Source organism: Dermochelys coriacea, chromosome 16 (genome assembly GCF_009764565.3).
Source record: "Dermochelys coriacea isolate rDerCor1 chromosome 16, rDerCor1.pri.v4, whole genome shotgun sequence".
Classification (NCBI taxonomy): Eukaryota; Metazoa; Chordata; order Testudines; family Dermochelyidae; genus Dermochelys; species Dermochelys coriacea.
This window is the reverse complement of record NC_050083.1, coordinates 6,427,076-6,454,212: the sequence shown is the minus strand read 5'-3', so window position 1 is coordinate 6,454,212 and position 27,137 is coordinate 6,427,076. Positions and strand designations below refer to the sequence as shown.

Below are 27,137 nucleotides of genomic sequence, written 5' to 3'. Positions count from 1 at the left end.
AGGAACCACTGTGATCCTCAAGTCAGATCTGCATAATACAGGTCAGAGAACTGCCCCCAAATATTCCTGTTTGAACTAGACAGATCTTTTAGAAAATAACAATCTTGATTTAAAGATTGACTGTGATGGAGCATCCACCACCCCCCTCGGTAAATTGTTCCACTGGTTAATTACCCTCCCTGTTAAAAATGTACACCTTATTTCCAGTCTGAATTTTCTAACTTTAACTTCCAGACCTTGGAAGTTGTTACACCTTTGCCTGCTAGATTGCAGAGATAATTGCCAAATATTTGTTCCCCATGTAGGTACTTATAGACTGATCATCACCCCTTAACCTTCTCTTTGCATATGCCTTTGTCTTAATTCAAATTTGATCAATCCTAACACTGGGAAAGTTTCCTGTTCACTGCCTAGAGGCAGCACCCTATATCCAAACAGCTCTCAGCAGATCAGCTAGGATGATGTGCAAATATTCAGATTCCATGATATCTTCATATCCGTCCTATCAGAGCAGCTTCATTGGCCTTCTTTGTATCACAGACGTTCATCAGATGACTCCAGGGAGCTGAGAGTCCATGGGTCTGTTTGTATTCTGGCTTTATTGTGGAATGGTACTGAACATGTGCTCTGAGAGCTAGACAGGCACCAACTGTAAATCCAATGCCCCTTTCACTGTCTAATGCACTAATAATATTTTACTTAGATCTAACTTTATTTTACATGTTTTGGGTTCAATACTCAGCTCGTGTAAATCACATGAAACTCTGCTAATTGACACTATGTGGGGGATCTGGCCCTATTATATAAGCTGAGATGCTTGTGCTACCTATAGTTAAGGTGGCTTAAAACTTTCCATTATAAGACCCTGTTTTCACTTTTTTATAACCTTGCCAAACCTTAACCATTCAGGGCTGGAATGTCGGGTGGTGTGTCTGCCTTGGGCTCAATATTTCAGCTAAAATGGCTCAAGAACAAGATTAGGGTAAAATGTTTTGCTAATATTAAACAAACAAACAAAAAACTTACACTTGTTTCATTGGGAAGCTTTAGCACATCCATATTTTGGAGGAAGGACTTGAAATTTGGCAGGGGAAGTTGCCCTGCTGTCAGGTATATGACTTTTGCTGTCCCCTATGAAAATCTGACCAAATTTGGCCAAATTGTAAGCCTTAAAAAAAAAATTGCAGTTCACACATGCTCAGTAGAGACTTGCCAGAGCTTGTCAGTTAAATTTTCTGAAGATTCCATCTGCACTAGGCATGATCCAGCCCAGGGCTGTAGGGGCTGATCAGGACTTTCCCTGCAATTGCGTTCTCCTGGTTTCTGGGATCCACTGTGGCACTGGGCACCAGAACTGAGGCAAGGCCTCCTGTGTCCCAGTGCCACCCTACTTGAGCCAGGCAGTGTGGAGAAGGCTGCATGGGCACAGGCATGCAGAGAGGTGAGGGATGGGGGTAGAGAGGAGATGGGTTGCAAGAGCCGGAAGTTGAATAGGAACAAGGGAGGAGGTGAAGAAGCTAGGGGTATATAGGGGCAGAGGGGAGGTGGTCGGGGTGTGGGGTGGTTAGATAAGAGGAGAGGGACTGAAGCTGGGATGCAGCAGACAGAGGATGACAGCTAGGGAAAGCTGAAGAACACCAGATTGATTCTCGTCGCCTCCTTCAGCTGCTCCATATCAAGCAGCAGGACAAGATCAGAAATAAGGCTATTTGAAGCTGAACCCAGCAACTGCATCCATCAGCACTGGTTGGCTGTGGCAGTTTCTTGGTATGGACATACCGTAAGAACAGAAACTCCAATGAATTCTGGAGTATGTATACCAAGGGATGCCGCTACACGCCGACAATCACGAGTGCCAAAAGCTTTGGTGGCATAACAAGATTGCTAGTGATGGACGTAACAAAATGTACAATCAGACCACCGTAAGTGCCTTGCCAGAGATCATGCTGGGTGGGGCTTGATTTTCAAGGAGACCATGTTCCCTTGGGATTTGCCATGACGATAAAAAACCATTAAAAAAAAAAGTGAAAAAAAACATTAATGTTGCAAAGTCAAGCATTCCAAAAATTAGGAAATTAAGGTTGCCTATGCAACCTCTAGAGAGCAGACTCACCACTTGTGCGCCTCCTCAGAGTTAGTGTCTATCGCAGTTGTCTCCTCTCTAGTGGCCCTTGCTGGTTGCTTCAGACCCGCGGTGGTCTCTCCTAATGCAACTCAGCCCTCTGGCTAGGTTATGTTCTAGCTCCTCACCTGGGTAACAGAAAAAACAACCAACAGTCCAAAGTCTTCATCCCAACTCTGGGCCCCCAGGGTTTTTGCACCCTTTCTTAGGGTTTTCAGTCCTCCTAATCCCCTTCTTAAGGTCTGGTAGAGGAACCTAACCCTTCCCACTGCAATCTGCTCTGTCAAACTCCTTGCTGCTGCCTTCCTGGACTTCTGTAGCTTTCCCCCTTCGAGACTTTTTCCTATAAACTCTCTAGCTTCACCTTCTTTCAGGGCAGGATTTGCAGGGCTGTGTAATCCCAATGAATCCCAGACAAGAGTACAAGCTTAAACCAACTTCTGACTGCCTCAGCTTGACTGTTAACTTCTCCTAATTTCTCAGACTCTGTTCCTCACTGAACACTTCCCAGGGCCAGCTCCCTGGAAGTCCAGATCCTGCCCTTTTTCCAGGACTCACGGACCATAGCTTGCTCCACCCCTAGTCACTGTTGTATTTTTGTCCTGGCCTCTTGCAAACCTTCTATTCAGGAGAGGACCTCAAAATCATCTCTCCCCCAGGCTTCCTCCTCAATCCTGCCAGTCTGTCCACACTCTCACACTGCACACACAGTTCTCTCTGCGGCCTCCTTCTGCTCCAAATTTTTTTCTTTATAGTAACTACCCAGCTTCTCTCCAGCGGGGGTCTCATCTTTAATTGGGCCTGCATCCCTGGAACCAGGTGTCATAATGGAGCCCTCCAGCTCTAGTTAACTCTCATTATAAATCTTAATTCAGCTCCCTTGTACATATGCATTATGATGCAGTCTTTAATTACATGATCACATACTAGTTTTTCCATAAGACCCCATCCTCCTTCAGTACATAGGACAGACCTATCTTGGGATGAATCAGGGTTGCGTACTGAAGGAGGTGGTTGTCTACAAGATCTCTCAGTTGAGTGCAGCCCTGGAGAACTGGATTCGAGCCCTGCCTCTGCCACCAAGTTCATGAGCAATTCTGAGCAAGTCACTTAAACCAAACTTTTTATAAGTGGCCACTAAATTGTGTTTTCCTCATGTTCTGGGTGTCTAATGTGACAGCTGGCACCAGACTTGCAGCCATGCTGAGTATGTACAGCTGCAACTGAAGTGGCTTGGAGCTGTGCTTTGAACAGATAAAGTACACTGAAAAATCATACATTATTGGTTCGTGGACACCAGGGGGTGGTCAGCACTTGGACTGCAGTCTGTCCTTGGAAATTAAAGTCACCTGCTGCTCCTTAAAGACCTTCCCAATGAATTATGGAGACACCGGTCAAAGTTCCATAATTAGGGTTGAGTTTCCGTTTTACTCATGCACCAGGCTCCTCAAACTAATGATACTTACTTTTTGAGTGCAAAATGAATTTTCTGAGCATTTACTAGTAAACCTGTATAATTAGCTTAAATGGAAATTTAATTTAAATCTTGGTCTTTTAAGAACTTTAGCATCTGCCAATCTTTTCTTTGTCCTGAAAGAACTTAGTAACAGACTTCCCAGACAGCTAATGTTATGCAGAGGCAGCATTTGAAGGAATTATGTTGTAATTAAGCTAAGTTACTAGCAATTGTTTTTATCTAATTATTATGATTTTTATATCAAGTAAAAGTACATTAAGAGAACATTCAGGTTGCAAAGTCAAGCACTCCCAAATTAGGAAATTCCAGAATACAGCCTTAATTCAGCCTTCTTGTGCATGTGCATTATAATACAGTCTTTAATTATATGCTCACACATTTTTTTCTAAAGGACCCCTGCCTCATTCAGTGAATGAATCCAATATTTCTTCTTATCCTCATTAAATGTGTGGCCCACAGGCTTATTTACCACACACCATTCAAACCCTGCAGTGAATACAGAATTATTAGGCATGTGTTCTCATCTTACTAGCAGAGTGCTTCACAGACTTACTGAATCTATCTATCTATACAACACCCCTGGGAGATTAGGTGGTGGTATTATTCCCATTTTACAGCTAAGGAACTGAGACACAGACAGAGTGAGGCCAAAATTGTCAGAGGTGTCCACTAATTCCAGGTGGCCAATGTGAGACACCTAGGGATTAAACACACACCACTGCATCTTTGCTGCCATGACTCATGGTCCACAACACCCAGATAAGGCAACATCTGTTCACATATGGAGGCACAATGAGAATTCATAAAAAAAAATTGTTGCTTTATAGTCTAGTTTTATTTTGTCAGGTGAGTCAAGAGTGGCAAGATCCAATACAAGAACACATTAAGACCAAAGGAAAGGAAAAGATCCACTGCAGACAGGATCTCTGAAGCAACATAGAGTTCCAAAGTCTGCACTCAGGGCCAGGGGGAACAGAGAGAGAGAGAGAGAGAGAGAGAGAGAAAGTGCATCACAGACACAACTTCTAGTTGCGGCTGTGTTGAGATTTCCCTTAAAACAGAAGTTTCTGTAATTTCTGGCAATAAAATGAAAGTGTTTTCATCTCCAAGTTTGCATAGCAATAGCTGCAGATAGAAGCAGACTCTCTAGGATGTTCACTTTTTGAAAAATTATCTAATTTAAAAAAATAAATATTTGAAAATTGGCCATTCTTGATACTCTACCCACAGTGTCTCCCTTCTTTTTGCTCTTCTGTAACTTAAGAAATTCATAACTCCAATATTTTGAAGGCATAACCCTTATTGCTCCAATCAGCACACATCATACAAGCTATTTGTGCATCAACATTTTATATTTCATCTTTTCCTTTTGCAACAAGCCAACCCGACTGAGAGTATGGATTATGCAGCTACTTCCATTCTCTACTGCTACCAAGGTGCCCCCTCCCCAACCAAACCCCTGAACCAGGGAAGGAGGGTGGCCAAGGAATGGAAGCAGCTGGGGAGTTGGAATGGATGGATGTGTGGTGGTCACTGGGGGGAAACCATATGGGGCCAACATGCAGGCTGGTCGACTATCCGTGACTTGCTAGCTGGGGAAACTCTGGCAGGAGAGCGGCTCTTCCAACAGCTTCAGATCCATGGTCTCCCTCTTGTCTGCAGTCAGCCTGAGATACCATCGCTCCTTGCTCTCCCTTCCCAAATTACAGGGGGTCAGGGAGGGTATGTGCCACAGGGTAGTTAGCAGCATATGGAATGGGGAGGGAGGGTGAACTGGGAGCAGGATTACTGGTGTAGCAGCTGGGGGACAGGAGCAGTCCTAAAGCAACTAACTCTACTGCAGTACTAACCCTGAGTGACTGCCCCAACCATGGCCTAGCCCCAGTACATCAGCAGGAGTGAGGGAGAGGAATAGAGAGATCACTGGACTGGAACTTAGGAGACCTGGATTCTATGCACAGCTCTGCCATTGACCTGCTAGGTGACCTCAGGTAAATCACGTCAACACTTTGTTCCTCATTTTCCCCAGTGAAATGGAGATGATGACGCTGACCTCCTTTGTAAAGCGCTTTAAAAGCTATTGATGAAAAGCACTTGAGAACAACTAGGTGTTTTTATTATAGAGCTGTGTCCTGGAGGCAGAAATTGAGCCTGTGGCTCCAGGAAACCCCATCCTGGCGCATACACACTTTCTCCAATGCCACCCCTCAAACATGGGAGTAGCTTCCCATAAAATATCTGCAAGGTCTTTCCTCCTGCAGGCTCTTCCTCTGCAGTGACGTCTACGGAAAGCACTGACAGTGCTTAGGCAACTGCTGTGCTGTGGCTGCTACTGTCCATGCTGACCACTGTTTCCTTGTACTCCCCTGTCTCTTTTGTGCAGCCCTTTGTTGTCTCGTGTCTTAGGTGGCAAGCTCTTGAGGGCAGGGATAGTCTTGTTATGAGCCCATGGCCCCTCTGGTGGTATGCTGGCTCATGCAAGCCATCTCCAAGTGACTAACCACCACAACCATGGAGTGAGGTGACTGGGTGGCCCTCTGCTCAGTGTAGCTAGCCCTCAAGGGGCCAGCCCACATATCTGCGTTCCATTGCTCCACTCAGCGACAGGCAGCCTGAGCCCCCTCAACCAATGAGGCAAGAGATGGCAAATGGCAAGTTGGCCAGTAAGGAGCCCAAGGGATCCCGCAGTGGCCAGGGGCTGTACTGGACTAGACGACTCTTGATGGCCCTTCCAGTCCTACGATTCTATGGTCTTTGGACCATAGGGAGTATCAGGTGCTGCTCACTTTGGACTGGGGACCTCAGTCACTTGCTGGCAGCAACTCAACACATCTGCCCTCGTTCCCTACTAACGTCCTGAGTTTCCAGGTCCCAGTGATGGCCCAGTAGATGCTGCCACAGCATCAGGGCAGCATCATGTGAGGATGAAGAAGATTGACCTCGTGCCGCTCTTCAGTGCAAAGTGAGCAACCAGCCTGAGCTAGGGAGATGGGTACAATATTGAGGGGAGATGTGAGAGTGATGGGAAGTGCAGCCTGTCTGTGACTCTGGGTTCTGAAACCCCCCCTGGGACCAGACCCCATGTGGACAGAAATCCTGGGGCTCCACAAAAAGCATGCCTTTAAATGAAACTCCAGATCTTTTCCAACCCTCTCCTCTCCTTCCTACCTGGGCTGCTGTCCAAGGTCCGGGACGGCTGCCAATTACAATTGCCGTGGAATAAATGGGGATCAGGTTGGTTGAACAGCCAACCCCTGACATCAGAAGCAGGTGCCTAACTTGCCAGGTGCACTGCAACTATGTCACCCGCTATGTCTGAGAGCGATCCATAAACCAAAGAAGGAGCTGTAATTAGGCCCTGCCCTGGCTGTCCTGCTCTCATGGGGATTGGTCAACAGATGTGCACCAGCACTTGTCTCCATGAGGTCACAGGGAAGCAGCAGTTTTGAACAATGTATAAAATCTGCAGCCTTGTTCTCTTTTGTTGGGAACCATCTCTCAGCTTTAAAGACCCAAAGAAGCAAGCTGGGGGCAAAGAGAGAAACTCCTCAGACTTCAAGGATTTGCTCCCTCTGCCTGATTACACAACCAGAATTTTCTGGGGCAGTAAAAACCTAAGTCTAAAAATGCAAGAAGATACAGAGTTTAAAAATAAGACTAGTCTTTTGAAAAAAAATCATACAAGCTGAGTAGATCCACAAGAAGCCACCTATCTATCCTTAGGCAAAGTAAATCTATGCAACACACTGCATACTGAGCCTTCTAGCCAGCAAGAGACAGGGCTCTAGGACAAACTGCAGTGTCTGACAATGTCCTGCTTCTGCAAAAGGTTCAGTGGCTTTAGTGTAAGTTTCCACCATGGTAGCCAGAGGACACTTAGCAGTACATTGAAACGCCTCCACTCTGCAGGATGCAAAGGTTAGTTTCTCTTATCTCAGAGTCCCATCCATGTGGCTCAGAGCGGCGCTGGGGTGGGCACTGTGGGCAAAGTCAGTTCCATGGATGGAGGTTCAGCCACCGGGGCTGGACTGGGTTGCGAACTCCAGTTTTCTCGCTGCGAGCTGGTTATAAAGATCCTTCACAGCTTCGCCGCTCTGTGGAATGAGCATTGGGAAAACAAACAAACAAAGAAGAGTCACCCTTTCATTCTAGCCGTTACTAGCTGGAACACTCAGTACAAGGACTACTGGAGTATTCCAACGCAGAGGAAAGTGGGAAGAGTAAGTCATGATATAATTAAGTCAATACTCCAGACACTCTGAAAGTTGCTAGTCTAAACAGAACATAAGCCATGGTTAAGCAGCTTCAGGGAACGCAGTTGCTTCATCTGTAATCACTTTTTCCTTTGTGATCCTTCTTACCTGCTTGGTTGGTTCCAAAGCCTTCTGGAGTGATTCTAATTTGGTAGGTGCCACTTTGTGATGCAGGTGAAGTAGCAATCTTCGCACATGTCTATGAACATTCTCTTTTCTGTAAAGAGCAATTGTAAAGTGGTGAAAACCAATGTACAGAACATGACCATACGTTAGAGAGAAGTTACAGCAACAACGTCAGAGCAGTGCGTGGGTGTTCAAACACTGGAAGTTTTGTTTTCAATCATCGAAAATACTTAAGTTGTAAGGAACTGCTTGCATGCTACAGGATGTTATGCTTCTGTAGGCTTGCCAGGAATTAATACAAGCGTTTAGAACTACTAACAGGTTATTTATGTGCATTTATAAATTAGAGAGCTGAAGTTAAATCTAATGTTTAAAGCAGAAATTCTATCTGCTACTGCACTGTAAGGAGGATGTTGTCCCACTGCACCTTCTGTCTCTGAATAACATTTACGGTTGTGTAATCATTATAATCAACACTTTCTCTTTTCAGTGATTTTATTGCTACAGAATTGGTTGCAAATCTAAACATATAAAAAACCACCACAACAGCTATCATAATCTTTCCAGTGTGAGCTAAGTGAAGAGTCTGCAGACAGGCTAAACAATAGCTCAGAGAGGTGTGAACTGTCCCATTCATCTTGTAAATATTGTGCTTTCTGAAGAAGGATGTCAGTTACCTTGAGCAGGCAGTGAGGAAGAACCCATCAAAGAGACTGGTACAGAAGTCCTCCAGCGCAAATTCATCACCCAGCAACGTGAGGTTACCAGTGAGCAGGTGAAGGAAAATATCACTGAAGGCCAGGTCACTGAATGTCTCAACTGCACAACACGAAGAACAATGACTAACAGGCAGGCAAGCATTTGCCTGAAGCTTTACCATATTAGCAGAAGACAAGCCTGCTGAAAAACTTTCTGTGCACTTTGCTGACTGGCCACTGCAGGTGGCTCACTACCCTACCTAGGTATAAAGGGAGGTGGGAAAGAACCCAGGATGTGGGCTGAGCAGCCACTGAGGAAGAATTCTGGGAGCAGCTAAGCCTGGGCTAGATTCGGTGTTGTTTCATTGCGTGTTCCTTTTTTGGATAAAGTGGAAAGTTCTGATCCACTGAAACTTTTGGGGACTGTTTAGAGCAGGAAGCTACCAGCTCAGAGACGCAATTTATCATCTAGTAATATTTCAACCAGCCTACAGCTAATCACATTGCTAGTACAGTGTCTTTCATCCAAGGAATTACAAACATTCAAGAATCTTCACAAAATTCCTGCTCGATAGGAAAACATCACCACTGAACAGGTAAGTAAACTCATGGGACTTGCAAAGGCTCACACAGTGAATCACTAGCAGATCTGAAACTAGAATCCAAGAGTTGTCAACACTAACCACACTCATCCCCATAGCCTTATATTCCTCCTTCTAGGCCCTCTATATGTGACAAGTGGGTACAAAACGTAAGAGGAAAACAAGACTCACCAAGTGCTGGCAGGAGCCTGAGAAAAGCATTCTTGTTCCTCTGTTTAGTTATGTGAAGTATGTAATATTGCCCAACCTCACAGGCTATTCTGTGCTCCTGAAGGAATCTGTTATGGCACAAACAAAGTTTCTTAACTAATAGAACAAGAACCCATTTACTCAAGAGGACCTTAAGAAGACAGGATCCACAGCCTGGAAGCCACAGAGTAGGAAGCAGGGAAATGTTTCAATAACTTACCTGAAGTCTCCTGTGAAGTGGTGGCTAAGAGAAAGTGTTCAGATCTATGAGAGCTATCTGCTGCCGTGGCCCAAAAAAATAATTATTCAACAAACATTGTTACTTTCCATTGTTACTAACTGAATAGTTAATAATAAGAAGGAAGCTTCAGGATCAAGCTAAACACAATGGAAAATCTGATTCGGCCTTGTTTTAAAGTTTCCCAACTCAGACACCAATTCTGCTATGAAACAGTTGTGACTGTGATTCTAACTGGATGTGCTTTTTGGGTATGGCTATTCAGACAAGAAGAGTACTGGGAATAAGTGTAAGGTCTGAACATAACTGAGCATACAGAGATTCTTTCTGTCTGTTTTGCAAAGAGAAACCCTGAGAAGTTTCCTTTTTTGACCTCCGAACCTTTAGGATTTCAAAGAGAAACTGAAGTCCTCTCATTGCATGTAGAGTCATCTTATTTCTACTAGTGCATTTGAAGGTGCTTATTCTCTTGCTAAGTATTGGTGGTCAGTCCAAATGCACGTAAATTCAATAATACCATGAAAGCAGCCACTGTACTCTGCTCATGAAGGACACACAAATGTCTCCTTTGTTTGAAAATAGCAATGCAAAAAACATTACTCATTTGTTTTGCAAAGACTGACCTGAAATGTCAGAACAAGAAACATTAATGTGATGGTCCACCACCTTGGGCCAGGCCTATATAAAAATCAACAGTAAGAAATATTGCTCCACCCAGATTGCTTCAAAGTTTTCAAATAGAGAAGACACTGTGAACTTGCTGAGAGGATGACACAGGCACCATTTCCTTGAAAATGAGGGCAAAATAATCTGATGTGCCTAGTTTAAAAACACTGGTGATGATCAGTCACTCACACCCTCCCTAATTCCGTTACTGCTGAGCAGCAGCCATGTTTGTTTGTCACAGAACTATTCTCTTTCTAACCACTATGAAGGCCTGAACTGATCTTCATTCTTTCATGGGTAACCAAAGCTTTAAGTACTATAGCAAACCTCTTGTGCTTTCACTCCAAGGTCTCTTTAACCACTTATGCACATCTGGTTTAAGCAGCAGTAGTTCATGGTTAATTAATTTTGGCAATATGTTACACAGCGAAATTTTCTTTTAATGTCAGCTCTGTCTACAACTGACTCTCCTCAGTAGGGTCCGTGTAGAAATAACTCAGGCCAAAGGCATCAAGACAATATATTCTATTCTCAAAGGCCCCGATTCAGCATAGGCCTAACTTTATAGTCCGTGTGACTACTCGTGTACTTAAAGTACCTGCTGAATCAGGGCCTTAGTGTTTTGTTCTGTTTCTTGTGCAGTTGACTTTCAATCTGTGCCCTTGATAAAAAGGCCACAGTATTTGAGCTCTCTGACTGGAAACTTCTAAACTGGACAGCACCCTCACTGACTCCAAAGCAGCGCTGCCTCTCTCATACTTCTTGCAGAGATCCCTTGTGTTCTCTCTATTGATCTATTCAAGATCTGTAATTTTTCTGGTGTCTTTTTAATCAAGTGTTCCACTGACAGAGCTACATGAATGGAACTGAAGACTTGAATTAGTTAGGGTTAATTCTTTTCTCTTAATTGTGCCAGGCTTCTTCTATGATATAGCTTAGCTACCTAAAACTACATCTATACTACAAATTACTTCAGTGTAACTTACATCACACAGAGGTATGAATAATGAGTAGCGGGACACAGCCTAATGCTTTGCTTTGAAAAAATGTATGTAGGTTGATGACATACTTGGTAAAGCTTCGGAATGGTGCTAGGGTAGGGAATTGGCCCTTTCTCTTCTGATGGCAGTTTCTGATCTACGTTGAATGTGTAGTCATCCACCACAAAAGACATCAGCATCGGCAAGAACTTGGTGATCAACTCATGTTCCTTAGAGGGGGAAAAAAGCCATTGCAATATAAAAAAAACCAAACATTCTGCATGTATGTAATTTTTCATCCAAGAATCTCAAGTGTTTAGGTGAGCATGTAACATTCCCATCATACAGCTAGAAAAACTAAGGTAAACCATTTACCTATGACCAGACAGCCTATCAATGGTAGACAGGAACATAAAACACTGGTATCCAGACACAAGTCCCTGCTTTAACACTGACCTCTCTTTTCATGTCCTCCAGTTAGAATATAAAGAGTTAATCAGAAAACTGTCCTTCACTTTGTACACAAAAAAACTATTGAATGAATTTTTTGCTGTACAGAATTACCCCGTGATATCTGGTCTAGAGCACCTTATCCTATATTATTGCAAAGTGCCGGACACAGAGGGTCTGGTAAGGACAGAGTAGTATGCTAATAAGTACAAATCATATTGTTAATTCCCTGAACCAATATTAACTATTGCACACTTAGTCATGCTCCAGGAGGAGTGCAGGGAAAGTTCACACTCATTTCCTCCATTCCCACAGCAGTTGAAATTACTTATTTTGTATCAAATTAAACAATGGGAAGCGGCCAGCGTACGGAACCACAAAAGTTCATTAAAATGAAGCAGGTTGTGAGCTTTCTCCATATAGCACCAACAGGTGAAGAAGGAACCTTTCAATTAAGCTTTGAGGTAAGCCCAGGCTCTGCTGAGGGCCAAGTAAGTACCTAATCACCTTAGTATCTGACTATTCACGCACAACCACCTCGGGTGCTGAAGCAATTTGTATAGTAGGGGGCCAGTGAACCAAACTGAGAGCCAGTGAACCAAACTGTAAACCCTGTATGTGATGGAAACCGCTTCAAGGCAGGGAGTGCAGCAGCACCCCTAGTTCCAACACCTATGCAAACACCTATGGAAAATGTATATCACTGAGGTAAACGAGCAGTCAACTAGCAGTTTATACTGTCAATGCCTCAATCACCCTCCCTGGGAAGAGCTGCCCCACTTTGCAGCACAGAACAGAAACAGCAATGGAATTTTTAGAGGTCCTCCCACTGCCCAGTATTATGGTTAACCTCTCTTCTGTAGATAGCTGAATATAACTTCTCCCAGAGCTACCAAACCTGTTCAGAGTGCAGGCCAGAGGAAACGTGGCGGGAGGGTCACTTGAGCGATCCAAATATGCTTTCCAGGGGTTGAATGTGCTACCTCCACAACGCTCCTATCACACACTGGGAGGCAGAAGTGCTAGCCACTGAATGACAATGCAGTGAGCTGCTATTACAGTTCAGGGCCAGCCCCAGCAATACTATTTTCACATTCATTCTGATCTATAGTCTCGCCATTTGGGAGGAGATCCTGGGAGTTATGAGCCGTTGGTGCTAAATTGTTAGAGGTAAACTGAGATATAAAAAGTTAAAGCCCAGATGTTCAAGACTGCAAAAAAAAAAGGGGGGGGGGAAGATTTCCAAGAGGACCCACTTGTGTACACTCTCAACCTATTGGTGCATGCAAATGCAAGGTGTCACCTGTACAATCAGGACGTTTACAAATTCTGCAAGTGCTTATTAGAGGCATTTGGAAAAGGTGACAATGAGGATTCTTTGAGAGAGGGGAAGACAAAGAAATCAATGAAGAAATACTCTTCAAGAAGCTTACCATTTTAGGCTCCCTGAAGACTTGGCTGTCAATCATGTCCCAGGCTCCCTGTCCTAGAGACAGCATCCTTAGCAGCAACAAGAGGTCTGGGCTTTCCTGGAAATTCAAATTTAATAAAAGTTATGTTCTTCCACAATTCTCTATATGTTGGAGATTTATTTGGAAGTAATTTATATTCAGTGGTTTTCTTGGATTCAGAAGCATTATCCAGAGACATTAGATCACAAATACTGCTAGGGGATGTCAATTTCTATGATTTAAATAATGAATTATAGCTCAGATGGCCCCAAACAGCTGCAAATGCTACAGAACACACCTCAGTGTAACCTTTTACAGTGTGCTTGGAGATATTCAGGCCATCTGATCAGACGATTGGCTAGAGAACTTTCAAAAACAATTTGACATAATAAAGTACAATATGTGGCAGAATGAAACTATACATGTTTGTCAGTAAATATCCAATACTGAGTGTTTAAAAATGATATTGGCCTTTTTGCAAGCTTGAAAGGATAAAAAGAAATAATTTAATTTGACAATGGAAAAGCAGTGCAAGGGATGAAATATAGGAAGGGTTTATTTTAGATCCTTGTATGGTTCCCATCATAGGATCTGAGTCCTGATCCACTGGGGGCAAAGATTCACGTTCTTGTTGCACAGACTGTGAGTACTCAGTTCATACCAGGGAAACTGAGGATACAACCAGCAGACCTCATTCTAAGTCCTTTCTAGGACTGAACGGTGGTCACTTGCCAGCCGACATTCCCGATGTAATTCTGCCTCCCCTGCCAAACAGGGGCAGCCAAACACAGCATTACAGAGAGCGAGTGCCTCACAAAATTAAGTGTATAATCTTCTTCTCCGAGTAGCTGATGTAAATGTAGAGCAACAACTATAATTTTACATTCAGATGGTTCAATAAAGTGTACAATAAAGATAACTCTCTCTCCAGTTACACCATTCAGCAGGAATTGACTTTATTATATCCCCCTACCATCAGCAAAGAAAGACACCAAGTTTAGCACAGGGAGTAAAGAATGCTGTAACTGAAGCAGGAATTTAAGTAGGCAGAAAGCAGTTGCCTGCAAGTATGCATAATTAGAAGAGCATGTATCTAGTAAAGAATGAGAAATGTTAAGGGGCACTGTCAACTTGGAAAAATCACATTTGTCTGAAAATTGTGTACCTACCATAAATTACATGACACCTAAAATTACTACAAATGAAAGAAATTAGAACAAAATGTATGTTTTTCCTTTTTTTCAGTTTACTTGTGCATTTGACAGCACACAATCTCATTGGTTCTCCTGTAATGTCAGTCAGTTTCTCCCTTGCTGAAAAATGCGGTCTCATTATAACCAGAACAGGGCTCATTTGTAATCTGTGCAGATTTCTTAGACTCACCCTGGGTAAGGTGTCTTGCCCAACCAGCTCTTGCAGATGCCGTATGGTACTCAGAGCTAAGGTGTTAATGGCAAAGGGATCACACAAGATCATTGATAAATCCCTGAAGGGAAACAGAACCACAAATTGCATTTTATATATACTGACAAACCCTATGGCCCAACCACACACCCAGCCATAGACTACCTGCTTCTCAAGAAAGTATTTGTATTGGAAAAAACAACCTTGGTCATGTCCATTTCTTGTTGTTCAACCTGCCAAATCTGAGACACTATACATAGGCTCAATGTATATTTAAAGGGAGACTGCCAGGTTAAAAACCTACGAGGGAAGGAAGACCAGCAGCAAAAACTATAATGATAAAACCTAAATTATTATATCAACTGAAATATGTTTCTGCCTTAGATCACTAATTAGATACTTAAAAGTGGTAAGTCCCGCCTGATAAAAAAACAACCACCCCTTTAACTTTTATTTTACAGGCCACTGACTAGAGTTACAGCCCTGAGATAGGATACTGAGAATAAACTTGTAGTCTTGCTGAATGCACTAAGAAGGACTGTGTTTGGCAATAATTGGTTTTGTTACTAGACACTTGTGGAGAATTAACAACTGAAGTAATTCTCAGCCACTCTAGATAATGGGAGCAATCCCTGTCAATCCCTCAATTTCATGAGCCTGAACTGCTCACCCAAGTACTTGTTCTTGTCCTTTCTTCACTCCATCCAGAAACCCTTGCAGCTCTCGAGCTCGCTTGTTATCCACAAACTTCTCCCGAATGCAGGCATCTAAGCACCAGGTGAACTGCAAAGAAAGGAAACTTTGACGACACACTCATGGCAACTCCTCTAAACTAGCATTACAATATATGAATCACCTCAAGGCTTCAAAGTAACACTGTTGGCTCGATATTTAATTAAATACACCTTTAAAGGCATAAGTCTTTCCTCCCATCCCCAACAGTTGAACAGGAGGCTGCAACATTAGATACACCAAACATAAGTTTTAAGACTCTTGCCAACTTTTCAAAGGCTTCAGATCTAGTGACAAAACAGGACCTTAATCAGCAAGCCTTTTGCGTTAAGCTTCTGCAGGTATTCGAATTATATTCAAATGCCTCCATCAGTGCAACAGAACATGGGTTCATGTGGCAGCATGTGAAGGGGGAAGACAAAGCTTCCCATCCATACAAACAGCATCAACCTCTGACCAGCAGTATCTGCTGCTTGCACAGTCCTGTGTGTGTTGGGAAGTTCCAGAGGGAGTCGGACGTCAGGAGCAGAAGCCCAGCAGACATCCAAACACACAGGATCGCTCTATGAAGCTGCTGTACAGCAGGTTCAACTGGCATCACCTTTTCCTCTCCCACAACAAGCATGGCCTGAAAATTAACACATATTATATACCATGTAGTATGTGACCGTATCTCATGGCCATACACGAAGGAGTAAATGGTAACTGAGGGGGCAATATCACTTAGTGGTAAAAACATGGGATTGGAAGTCAGATGATCTGTATTTTATTCCTGGCTCTGTCACTGAGTTACATTGGAAATCTGGACAAGCCATAACCCCTATGTGTTGGTCTCCCCGTCTATATTAAAACCACATAATCCTCACAACGATGTTGTGGGTCTTGATCAATTCATGTTTTTGAAGTGCATGGAGCCCACTGTGCAGAAGGTGCTAACTATATTTCTCATCACTGGTATCTTTTCTTCAGAAACACACATCGCATGAGAAATAAACTTTGTAAATAATGTAACCAGGACATAAGTGTAGAGAATAGAATGTGACTCTGCATTTATAGTGGAAGAATGACTTAATTCACATTACAAATGCCAACACAGCGCTAAATAAGATAGCAAAACTTCTTATATTTTAATAATTATTAATTTTAGCTCTTTATATTTCAAGATCCATAGCACTTCACAAACTAAACTAATGAAATGCAATCACTTCTGGGCAAAGAGCATCAGGTTGTGCATAGGACGGTGCACAACAGGGAGGGGAAGGAAACTTTGGCCAAGAACACTGGGGCAAACCAATGGCCTGAACTTTGTTTTTGGCAGCATCCATGTAGGTCAGATGGTACACTGCTTTTTAAGATTTCATACCAAGCACCACAAACAGCATGACGAACAATTTATCTACCATGCAAAGACAAAGGGCTTTGTTAACACTGCTGGGATTTGAACCTGTCATTCCAAGGACTATAAGAATTTCAGACTTGAGGTTTGAACCACTTTCTATGCCTGAAGATAATATCCCCTCTGGGTTATTGACCTTCAAGGCAGCAGGCACAAATGAGATTTGCTCAGACTGAAAATTCCAAAGTACTACTTGTGCCGGGTCCATCTATTCACTACCTTGTGACAGGGATCAACAGTACAGATCTCGCTGATGTCCAGGTCATGCAGCGACATCAGGAGCTCTGCCCGTAGCGTGCAGTAATGGACATTCCTCGTCCGAAGGAACAATGTTCTTAGGAACTGTAGCACCATGTCATATAGCTTCACATTCTTCCCAATCATCTGTGTCAGCTTCTGAACCACCTAAAGCCCAAATGGAAAAACGTACACTTAGTACCAAAAGATTTTCCTACACGACAGCTTTCAAACTATTTCATTATTTGCCCCATCAGTTGTGGAATGCCTGAACTAAAACATACAGCTTTAAAAGACATTTCACACCAGACTTTTTCAGCATTTCAACTCCATTTGTGCTTTAATTGATTTTTGTCTAGACTTTTGTAATTGCAAGACCTTCTGTTCCCTTTGCTAAACAATCTGACCTGTTATACCAAGTATACCAGTAGGAATTACTTTTGTTGTAAAAGTGATCTTAGGGTTTTATACTGCCATCTATCACCATAGTTCTAGAGTGCCCACCACGTAAAATCAAAAGTAATCACAAAGTCCCTAGAGACTTCATGGAGTATCTGGCATTCCTCCCTTTTTGGAGTAAAAACACTACTTGGGGCATAGATTTTGGGGGGTTTTTTGTTTTAACATTTTAATAAAATGCATATAGTAGGAGTGTCTAAAAGCCCCACTGCAACAGACACTCTACAATTACATAGGAAGGCACAATCCCTGCCCTGAAGAACTTACAACTGAGTTTAAGACAAGTTAACGAGGGTAGTATGCAGCAGGAGGAAAGAATGGCTGGGGTGAGGGGAACATTAATAAGATCACACTGTCCCATAGGCTAGCTACATGTGCAGCTTTTGAGGCTTCTTCCCAATTTTTTGTTGAACTATTATGATTTCCTTCAAAAACAAAATAAAAATAGTAAAACCCCCAAACCCTGATTTAACCGCCAAGGGTGCTTAGATACTGTAATGATGGGCATTAAATCCCAGACTGATAAACAGAACTGGGAGAAAATATTATTGGCTAAACATTTTGTTTAGCTATTTAAATGTTATTTTAAAAAATCTGCTTAAACAAAAGATTAACCTATTACTTTATGTCATGAGGTGCTATTCTAATATAACAATACTGAACATTATGTTTATTTGTAACTATTAAATATAAGATTGACTTGTTGATTTGATTAAGACTTGTTTAATGAAGATGAATTAACATTAAATAACTAGCCAAAATACTTAAATAATTTTTTTCAGGTGGTAGCAAAGTTGTAAGGCCAGATGGACACTCAATTATCTGATGATGCTGGCAGTATAGGAACCCAATATGCTCCCTTTTCAAGACGGAGATTGGAGAATTCCATTCCAAACTTCACTGTAAAAGTTCTCCCTGCTCTTACCTCTCCCTGACGTCTCGTTTTTGGAGAGGGACTGAAGAAGTTGTGCAAGACAGAGAGATCACTACTAAAGAGAGTGTTTTCTTTCTCCAGGATGTACTGTTTCAGCAATGGGGACACCTCATCGCCAAACAGAGCTTGGTTATCCTGCCAGATCTGGCGCTTCACCTCCACGGCACATGCTTTGTATAAATCCTTATCTGCCATCACTAACTTCAGTTTCTTTTCAGGGACCTGCAAACAACAGTGCAGTGTCAGTAAAGAGTTTGGGGGTTCACCTACCTGACTGTTAAAATGGTAGGTAGTTGACTACAAGGCAGATCTAAATCACAACCTTGAACTGGCCAGTAACATCTACAACCAGTGCAATTAAAATCCAAGGCAACAGCAGAGACGCTTCTTTCATGACCCTGCCCCTTCAGTACCACCCTGGTTTTAAAGTATTTAGCTTCTTGGAGAAAGCACTACATTTTCCTTCAGTTAATTTCGAAACAAACATCTTCCCCTATTAAAAAAGGAGCACAGCATTCTATGGTGATGGTTCAAAACTCTAGTCTACAGCTTACAATAGCACTCGCACAGGTTTTGAAGCTATTACATGAAAGATGCTGTAATGCCTTAAATGAAGAGTTGTTTCCTTTTAAGTACCCTTTTCCAGAAATATTGCCCCCTTTTAAAATTTAGCTGCATTCTTAAAATACTTGCCATATAAATCAGTTCTGGAAAAGCCCCCTACCGCTGAGCTCAAACTATTTTTGGGAAGGATAGGGGGACACATGCACATTTTAAAAATAGAAGAACAAACTTCTCTCTCTAATTAGAGTGTGCTTTATGAAATATGAAAATATTAAATGCTTTTTGAACTACATTAAATTAATTGATATGAGAATCAAACAAAGCATAAGCCAAATTATCTACCAGTGAATGATAAATTGACTGAAGAGTTTGCAAACGTGGCATACAACCCAGCTAACAGCAGAGAATGAAAGGGGCTGTAGCCAGGAGATGCAAGAGATTTTACCTTGGGCAGGTGTTTCATGACACACATCACCACAGGCTGTATAGATGGCATCTTGACTAAGGAAAAGCTTTTCTCCAGCAGATCCTCCAGCTTTTTGTATCTGAAAACATGCAAGCAAGCAAAGTTGCCAGGTAAAGTTTTCAAAACTCCTGAGTGACTCTTTAGGGTCCTAAGTGCTTAAGTCACTTAAGCTTTTCGAAAACTTTACCTGCCATGATTAATTTTGAAATTAATTTCTAATGATGATCAGTAACGCACCTTTCCTCAACCTTTCCTTCTGAGGCAATGGCTGAAACTCTCTCTAGCAATTTCTCTCTCAGCTCATCAAATACAGACTGATGAAATTCCAGCCTAGGAGTACCATGGAGGTCCAAGAATGGCAGAGCAGACTGGAGAGAGGGCAGAAGGACTCCATTTTCTGTCTAGCAAAACAAACACCATACAGAGTTATAAGTTTGGATTAAACACAAATTCTTGCTGGCAATAAATAACGAGAGAGTACTAAAATGACTTATGTTAAGAAAAAGTAAGCACTAGCTCAATTTAAATGGTCATTGAGTAAGAAACAATATAACGTTTTTTAAAAAGTCCTTAGTTATGTTACTAGCACTAGCATAATACTATTAATGATAAAATAACTTAAAAGTCTAGTTCACTTTTCATATCTGATGCCATTTATTTACTTTTTACTCAACCAGGGCAATGAAGAAAGACTAGAAAGTTTCCTTTAATAGTTCTCATGCAATAGTGCAACACTGGAATGTGGACACACTAGCACAACAGAGTCCTTGTCCATCCCTCTGATTCCTAGGCATGGGTAATAAACAGTGCAGAGGACTGTTTATTTATTTAAAAACTATTGCTCCATTAAAATGTATCCATTTGTATACAGAAACAGTCACAAGAGTTTTTTTTTTTAAATTATCCTTAAATCTGGGGCATGAAGTACCTTACAATGTTTCTCTATTCATTCAACAATCTACCAGGACTTTTAAAATGTATGCATTTGGCTAGCCTATGCTAAACTCCATTAACCCAATTTTATGATCTAAATATATAAACTGCCACTGCTGAAATATACCAAAGCTTTGCTAAATGCCCAATGCCCCAATCCTAAAAACACTGAAGCATTGTGTAACTACACATGCAATAATTCCATGAGGTTTTAGAGATTCCATGTAACATACACAGTCAGCTTTCATTTGTATTACAGAAAATTACATTGCAGAGGTGAAAAGATACTACAGAGCGTCAGTGTGTTAAGAGCCAAGAGTAACCAAAGCTTCCTTTTCACATTTCATCCTGTGTTAAGCTGCAAAAAACAAAACCTGAAAGCTACTCTCACAACAGTCAAATCCTGTTCAACTGGGAGAGAGACTCCATTTTAAAAGCAGCTTTTTAAGATTCTCCTTGTGATGAGGGCCTCCAATGTTTGTCTCAATTATGACATTAAAAAAAAATCCTGGATTTATTTTAAAATCCCTCATTGAAGTTGTCCCACAACTTGTAAGCAGCACTGCTAGATCTGGCCAGAGAGCAAATGAGGCTGCAATACAATAGGAGGATGATCGAAGGTGAAAAAGTTAAGCCCATGTCAAGCAACAGGCAGAGGCCGGGATCAGAAACAACTAGAGGTTTCAGAGAACAAGACCTGCGGCCATCGGACACTACCACGATGGATGTCATGACCTCCGGAACCCTTTTTACCGAGGAGTTATCAGCTCTGACTCCCCGCCCCCCAAGTCCTGGGACCCAGGCCCCGAGTCCACTGACCCACCTCAGGCAGACCTGCGTGTGGAGGCGACGGGGCTCGGGCTGAATACGGAGCCAGAGTGCCAGTGTGCCGTGCAGATGTACCTGAACGACCCCACAGGGGTGGGAGGCCGCCTGGGACCCGGCTGGGCCAACTGAGAGCTCCGGCCAGCCGACCCATGCTGGGGCAGAGCAACCCCATCCCCGGGGAGCCCCCCCAGCCCCGGGGTCGTCGCCCCATCCCCCCCATCCCCGTGGAGGTCGCCCCATCCCCCCCATCCCCGGGGAGCCCCCCCATCCCCGGGGTCGTCGCCCCATCCCCCCCCATCCCCGGGGAGCCCCCCCATCCCCGGGGAGGTCGCCCCATCCCCCTCAGCCCCGGGGACCCCTCCCAGCCCCGGGGTCGTCGTCGCCCCATCCCCCTCAGCCCCGGGGAGCCCCCCCATCCCCGGGGTCGTCGCCCCATCCCCCCCATCCCCGGGGAGCCCCCCCAGCCCCGGGGAGGTCGCCCCATCCCCCTCAGCCCCGGGGACCCCCCCAGCCCTCGCCCCCCGGGCCGCGCTCCCCACCTGGAACTGCTCGATGGCCTTGAGCGGCTCGGTGCAGTTGGTCAGCGTCTCCTTCAGGTCCTCCCCATTGGCCACCCCCAGCTCCTGCAGCCCCGCGAACATGGCGGCGGCCTCCGCGGGCCCAGCCGGGTCTCCCCCGCTACTTCCCGTAGGGCCGGCCCGGTCCGCCCCCGCTGTCGCCCCCCAGCTCTGTCGGGTCCGGCGCTGTCCCCGTCCCCCCTGAAACTGCTCCTCGGCGCGCAGGTTCCGGGCTCAGCCTTGCCGCAGGGCCTGCGGGGGGGGGGGCCTTGAGCACCCAGGGCTCTCACGGCCCCTTCCCCATAGACCCCCCGGGTGCTGCCTGCGCCCCTGGCTATAGAGACCCTGGAGCCTTCCTGCCTCCTCCCCTGGACCCCCTGCCATGCTGTCCTCACCCAGTGCCCTTCTCCTGTCCGAACCAGCACGGTTGCCTGTCCTGGGTGTTGCTGGCCACATCACAGGCTTTGGCTTCCTTCCCAACCCTTTCATGTCCAAACCTGTCTCTTTGTGTAACTCCTCTTACGGTGTGAAGACCTCTCATCTCCCCGCCTGTGGACACTGAACGTGCCATCGCTGGATCGCCCAGGCTTCTGCCCTGTACGGTGCAGCACATGGGTGGTGGGGGGCACTCGCCCTGCACGGGATGGGGGAGGGCGAATTTCTCCTGAGGGCTGAAGAAGCCACCCCGCCACGTCCCTGCTGGGCACGCTCCAAGTGCAGCACTAGTATAGTGGGGACCAGCCCGAGTCAGGCTGGGGTTGACTGCCGAGGAGGAAGGAGGCACCTTGCAGGCTCCAGCCTGGGCGCAGCTGGAACCCTGACTGTGGGAAATGCTGAGCATCAGATGTTTTAGAAATGTGTGCCAAGTAATGGAAAAGAACAGTACAAGAGGCGGGGCTGCGGGTAACAAGTTGAAGGACAAGGCCAGAAGATTTTGGCTGGACTGAGGACTAAACTTTGGCTGAACTAAGGACTAATGATATAAGCAGCACCTGAGAGTCTTTACTACCACAAGATAATGGAACCCAAAGATAAGAATGATGAGAACATTGGGTGATAAACAACAGAAAAGGAATAAACAAGTGCTGTATATATATGGCTGTGGGAAGGGAAATAAAGTGCTTTTTACCAGCAACTGTTTCAGTTGTCCTGTGAGCCAGCCTGCTAGCAGCAACAAATGGTGACCCCGACGTGATAGAATTCTGTGAATTTGGTACCACGGACAGAGGAAGAAATAGCAGGGACCGCTGCTGCCGGTGTCCTCCGTTCAGGTGAGGAACCGGGACGCCCAAGAGGCGGTGGAGCTCCCACTGAAAGGTGAGCGGCGGGGAATATCTCTCATAATGGGAGCGGCAGCATCAGCAGATGAGCAGGCCGTGTTTAAGGTCTTAAGCAATCTGCTTAATAACCAGGGAGAAAAATTTTCCCCAGAAGCTCTGCAAAAATTGCTTCGGTGGGGAAAGCGACGGGGTTTCCTGGTTAATGCAAAGAAAGTGTTTGACTCCTTGGTGTGGAAAACAGTGGGGGAAGACCTGTGGGACTCTGTGGGGGTCGGAAATAAAGAAGCTACTGCCTTGAGCCCTATCTGGCGGACTGTTCATCGAGCCGTTACCACCGCAGCGGCTCAGGCAGGGGTGCGTATTGCATTACGCGAGGCATTAGAATCATCAGCGAAAGGGGCCTTCACGGTAGGAGCGAAAGACTTTTTTGGTAAAACAACGCCTATGATTCCTTTGGCGCCGTTGGACCCCAGTGAGGTACCGTTGCCCTTGGAGGATGACGACTCAGATCGGGGCGAACCGATGGCCGTGGATCAGCCGGTGTCGGGGGAATTGTCATCGGGCAATCCAGAGAACCCGTTACAAGGGGGGTCAGGATTGCCGCCCGCGGTTGTGCCACCAGCCCCTCCCCGACACGTTCGGATTATTGACTTGCCTAAAACTGGAGAGTTTGATAACTTGACGCAGGACCAGATAATTCGGTGGTTATATAAGGAAGGTATTGCAGCTCAACAGATGATGGATGAGCTGGATAGAAAGGAAAACAGACCTCAAGGATCGTCACGATCGCATCTGCTACAACAGCTTCAAGAGCACGGCATACCTGACCCCTCACGTTTGCCCCATATTTGTAGGTTGTGTGGGTATTATGGTTGTACGGAGCACCTCACTCCCGAGGGAGAGTTGCGACCGACAGCAGAGGAAGAATATCGCAAAATTTATGCCCCCGCTACGCAACCGGTTCGACCAAAAGTGAAACCTCCGCCACCTACGTGTTCTTCAATTGGACGAGGGCAAGAAGAACGGGGGACGGGGGTGATTTGGAGGGATGGGGGGGGGAGGAGCAGGATCTCCTGACCCAATTAAGCGCTGGCATGGATTGATAAAGGATGCTATAATTGAAGGGGAATTTTTGGATGCCATGCCGGCTACTTTCCCGGTATCGGTATCAAGGGAGGGGGTTAAATCTTGGGTGCCGTTAGACTGGAAATTGATGAAGGAGGCTCAGAAAGCTATTGTGGCGTACAGCTTGAAAAATCCGTATGTACAAGCGTTATTAGAACAAATATTCTCGGGGCAAGCGATGTGTCCCTTTGACGCCCAGAAATTTGCAGATATGTTGTTAACACCCACACAGAGATTATTATGGAAGGATTCATGGAGAAAGAAGGCTGAGCACGCGGCAGTGCTTAATTTAGATAGACCCCAGGACGACCCTCTCCATGTAGCAAATATAGACATGTTGTTGGGACAGGGGCGATTTGAAGAGCCTCAGCTACAGGCGCGATTGGTACCCCAAATATTACAACAGTCTCAGCTTCTAGCATTGGAGGCATTCAAAGAGCTCCCTGATTTGGGCACCCCTTCACCCCCTTATTTAAAGGTCACGCAGGGAGCGGGCGAATCTTTTGCCCTTTTTTTGGACCGCCTGAGGACGGCATTGGATAGGGCCCTAATTTAACACCAGACGCCAGATCGGCATTGGGGGTAGATTTAGCCCTTCAAAATGCTAACCCCACGTGTAAGAAGATTTTGGTGACTTTACCAAAATCGGCCTCCCTAGTCGACATGATTGAAGCCTGCACTCGTGCTCCTTTGGTGGAGGAGGAGGATAAGGCAAAGATTCATGCACGCGCCTTGGCGGTAGCCTTGAATACCTCCAAGTCGAATTGGCGTAGAGGAAAGGGGGGGCGTGTTATCAGTGTGGAAAGATGGGTCATTTAAAACAGGATTGCCCCAAGAAAAGAGGTCAGCCACAAAACAATGCACTTCCCTCCCCATTTCCCGGGACATGTAATCGATGTGAAAAATTCGGTCATAAAGCTACTGAGTGTCACTCCCGGTTTAAAAAAGATGGGACTCCTTTGTCGGGGTTGGGAAACGCCTCGCGGAGTGCCAGCCGGCAGGGCGTGAGGACAAACAATACGCTGGCTGCTTGGACAGCCTCCGCGGGGCAACTTCCGGCAGTGCCGGAGTTGATTTGGCCACCGCCGCCGACGTCTCCCTAGAGAATGATAGGGTGACGCTCGTTCCATCGGTGGCATCTGGACCGTTGGGGCATGGGTTAAGCGCATTGTTAAGAGGTAGATCATCCGCCTCCTTACAGGGGCTTTTTGTGCTTCCAGGGCTAATTGATGCTGATTATAGAGGGAACATTGGGATTATGGTACGAGCTATATGCCCGCCTATTACAATAATGGCCGGAACCAAAATTGCACAATTAATACCCTTTCGTGCGAATGTTCCTGTGAAGTCACCCCAGATAAGAGGAACTGGGGGCTTCGGGTCGTCCAGTCAGGTAGACCCCACACCACTAACAACGACATTTGTTTTGTCAGTGGGACAAGATCGTCCCACTAGATTAGTTCAATTTAAGGGCCCAGATGGTGATTCTTTCGAGCATCAGGTCCTTATCGATACTGGGGCAGATGTGACGGTGTTGCCCCTGCAGGGTTGGCCGGTGACATGGCCACTTCGACTGGTAACTACACCTCTTCAGGGCATTGGCAGACAGCGTGAGCCCATGCTGAGTGAATTTTTTATTGACATTACTGATGCAATTGATAATACGTTAAGGGGGTCAGTCCGCCCTTACCTTGTCGATACAACTATTTGGTTGTTGGGGAGGGATTGTTTGAGTCAATGGGGGGTGGTGATTAGCTCCCCCCCTTTCTACTAGCGGCTGCTGAGGAGCGGCCAACCCTGGCATTGGAATGGAAATCCGATGAGCCAATTTGGGTTGCTCAGTGGCCGCTGCCAACAGAAAAACTTGCTGCATTAACAAAACTAGTAGAGGAACAAGTACGTCTTGACTATCTAGAACCCTCAGTTAGTCCATGGAATATACCTGTATTCACTATCCTAAAGAAATCAGGAAAATGGCGTTTGCTCCAAGATCTGCGTGCCATTAATGCTATTATGGTCGACATGGGTGCTTTACAGCCCGGTTTACCTGCCCCATCCATGCTCCCATCGGGGTGGCCATTACTAATCATTGACCTGAAGGATTGTTATTTTACTATTCCATTACACCCGAGAGACAGAGAGCGCTTTGCTTTCTCTATTCCGATGGTAAATCGTGAAGCACCTTCCGTACAGTATCAGTGGAAGGTTTTGCCCCCAGGAATGAAAAATTCCCCTACCATCTGTCAGCTCTTCGTCGCATGGGCAATACGCCCAATCCGAGTGAAATATCCCCAATGGAAAATATATCATTACATGGATGATCTTTTATTTGCGGCACCAGTAGCCTTTAAACCCATGATTATAACACAGATCACCTCCACGTTAGCAGAAGCTGGTCTGTTTGTGGCCCCAGAAAAGGTTCAAACTAAAGCCCCTTTTTTGTATTTGGGACTTCGGATCACTGACTGCACCGTACGCCCCCAGCAGTTGAAAATCTCTCCTCATGTTCGCACAATGTATGATGCACAGAAACTGCTAGGTGAACTGCAATGGCTTCGCCCCCTTTGTGGCATCACAAATCAGGATATAACTCCTCTTCTTCCTTTATTAGAAGGGGGGAGAGCCCCTGGAGATAAACGACAACTGTCGGTACTACAGAAGCAAGCATTACAACGAATAGGACAGAAGGTGGGAGAGGGTTATTCCGGGAGATATCGGGAAAACTTACCCTTCGTGGTAGCGGTCTTTAGCCTAGATGCAGTATTGGAAGCGCTATTATTTCAGTGGGATACAAGGAATAAAGACCCCCTAGTCGGTTTGGAATGGATATTTCCACCGTGTAAAAATGTGCGTACGGTAACTTCCAGAATTGAAGCAATAGCCATGCTAATAGTGCAAGCACGGAAAAGAGTAACTGTAATGACAGGAATTGATCCGCATCAGATTTTGTTGCCATTTTCAAAAACGATG

General features: G+C 44.9%; 1 protein-coding gene across 1 annotated transcript; it reads right to left on the bottom strand.

The window, feature by feature from the left end:
- Positions 1-7,166: 7,166 nt before the first annotated feature.
- On the bottom strand, positions 7,167-21,938 carry NELFB (negative elongation factor complex member B). Its single transcript, XM_038374432.2, is given in 15 exon segments — positions 7,167-7,639; positions 7,641-7,693; positions 7,961-8,069; positions 8,656-8,797; positions 9,450-9,556; positions 11,131-11,132; positions 11,441-11,581; positions 13,235-13,330; positions 14,636-14,738; positions 15,327-15,439; positions 17,004-17,189; positions 18,406-18,636; positions 19,424-19,523; positions 19,682-19,845; positions 21,745-21,938. Coding segments are annotated over 15 exon segments (1,734 nt in total). The 5' UTR covers positions 21,847-21,938; the 3' UTR covers positions 7,167-7,554.
- Between the last annotated feature and the right edge of the window lie 5,199 nt (positions 21,939-27,137).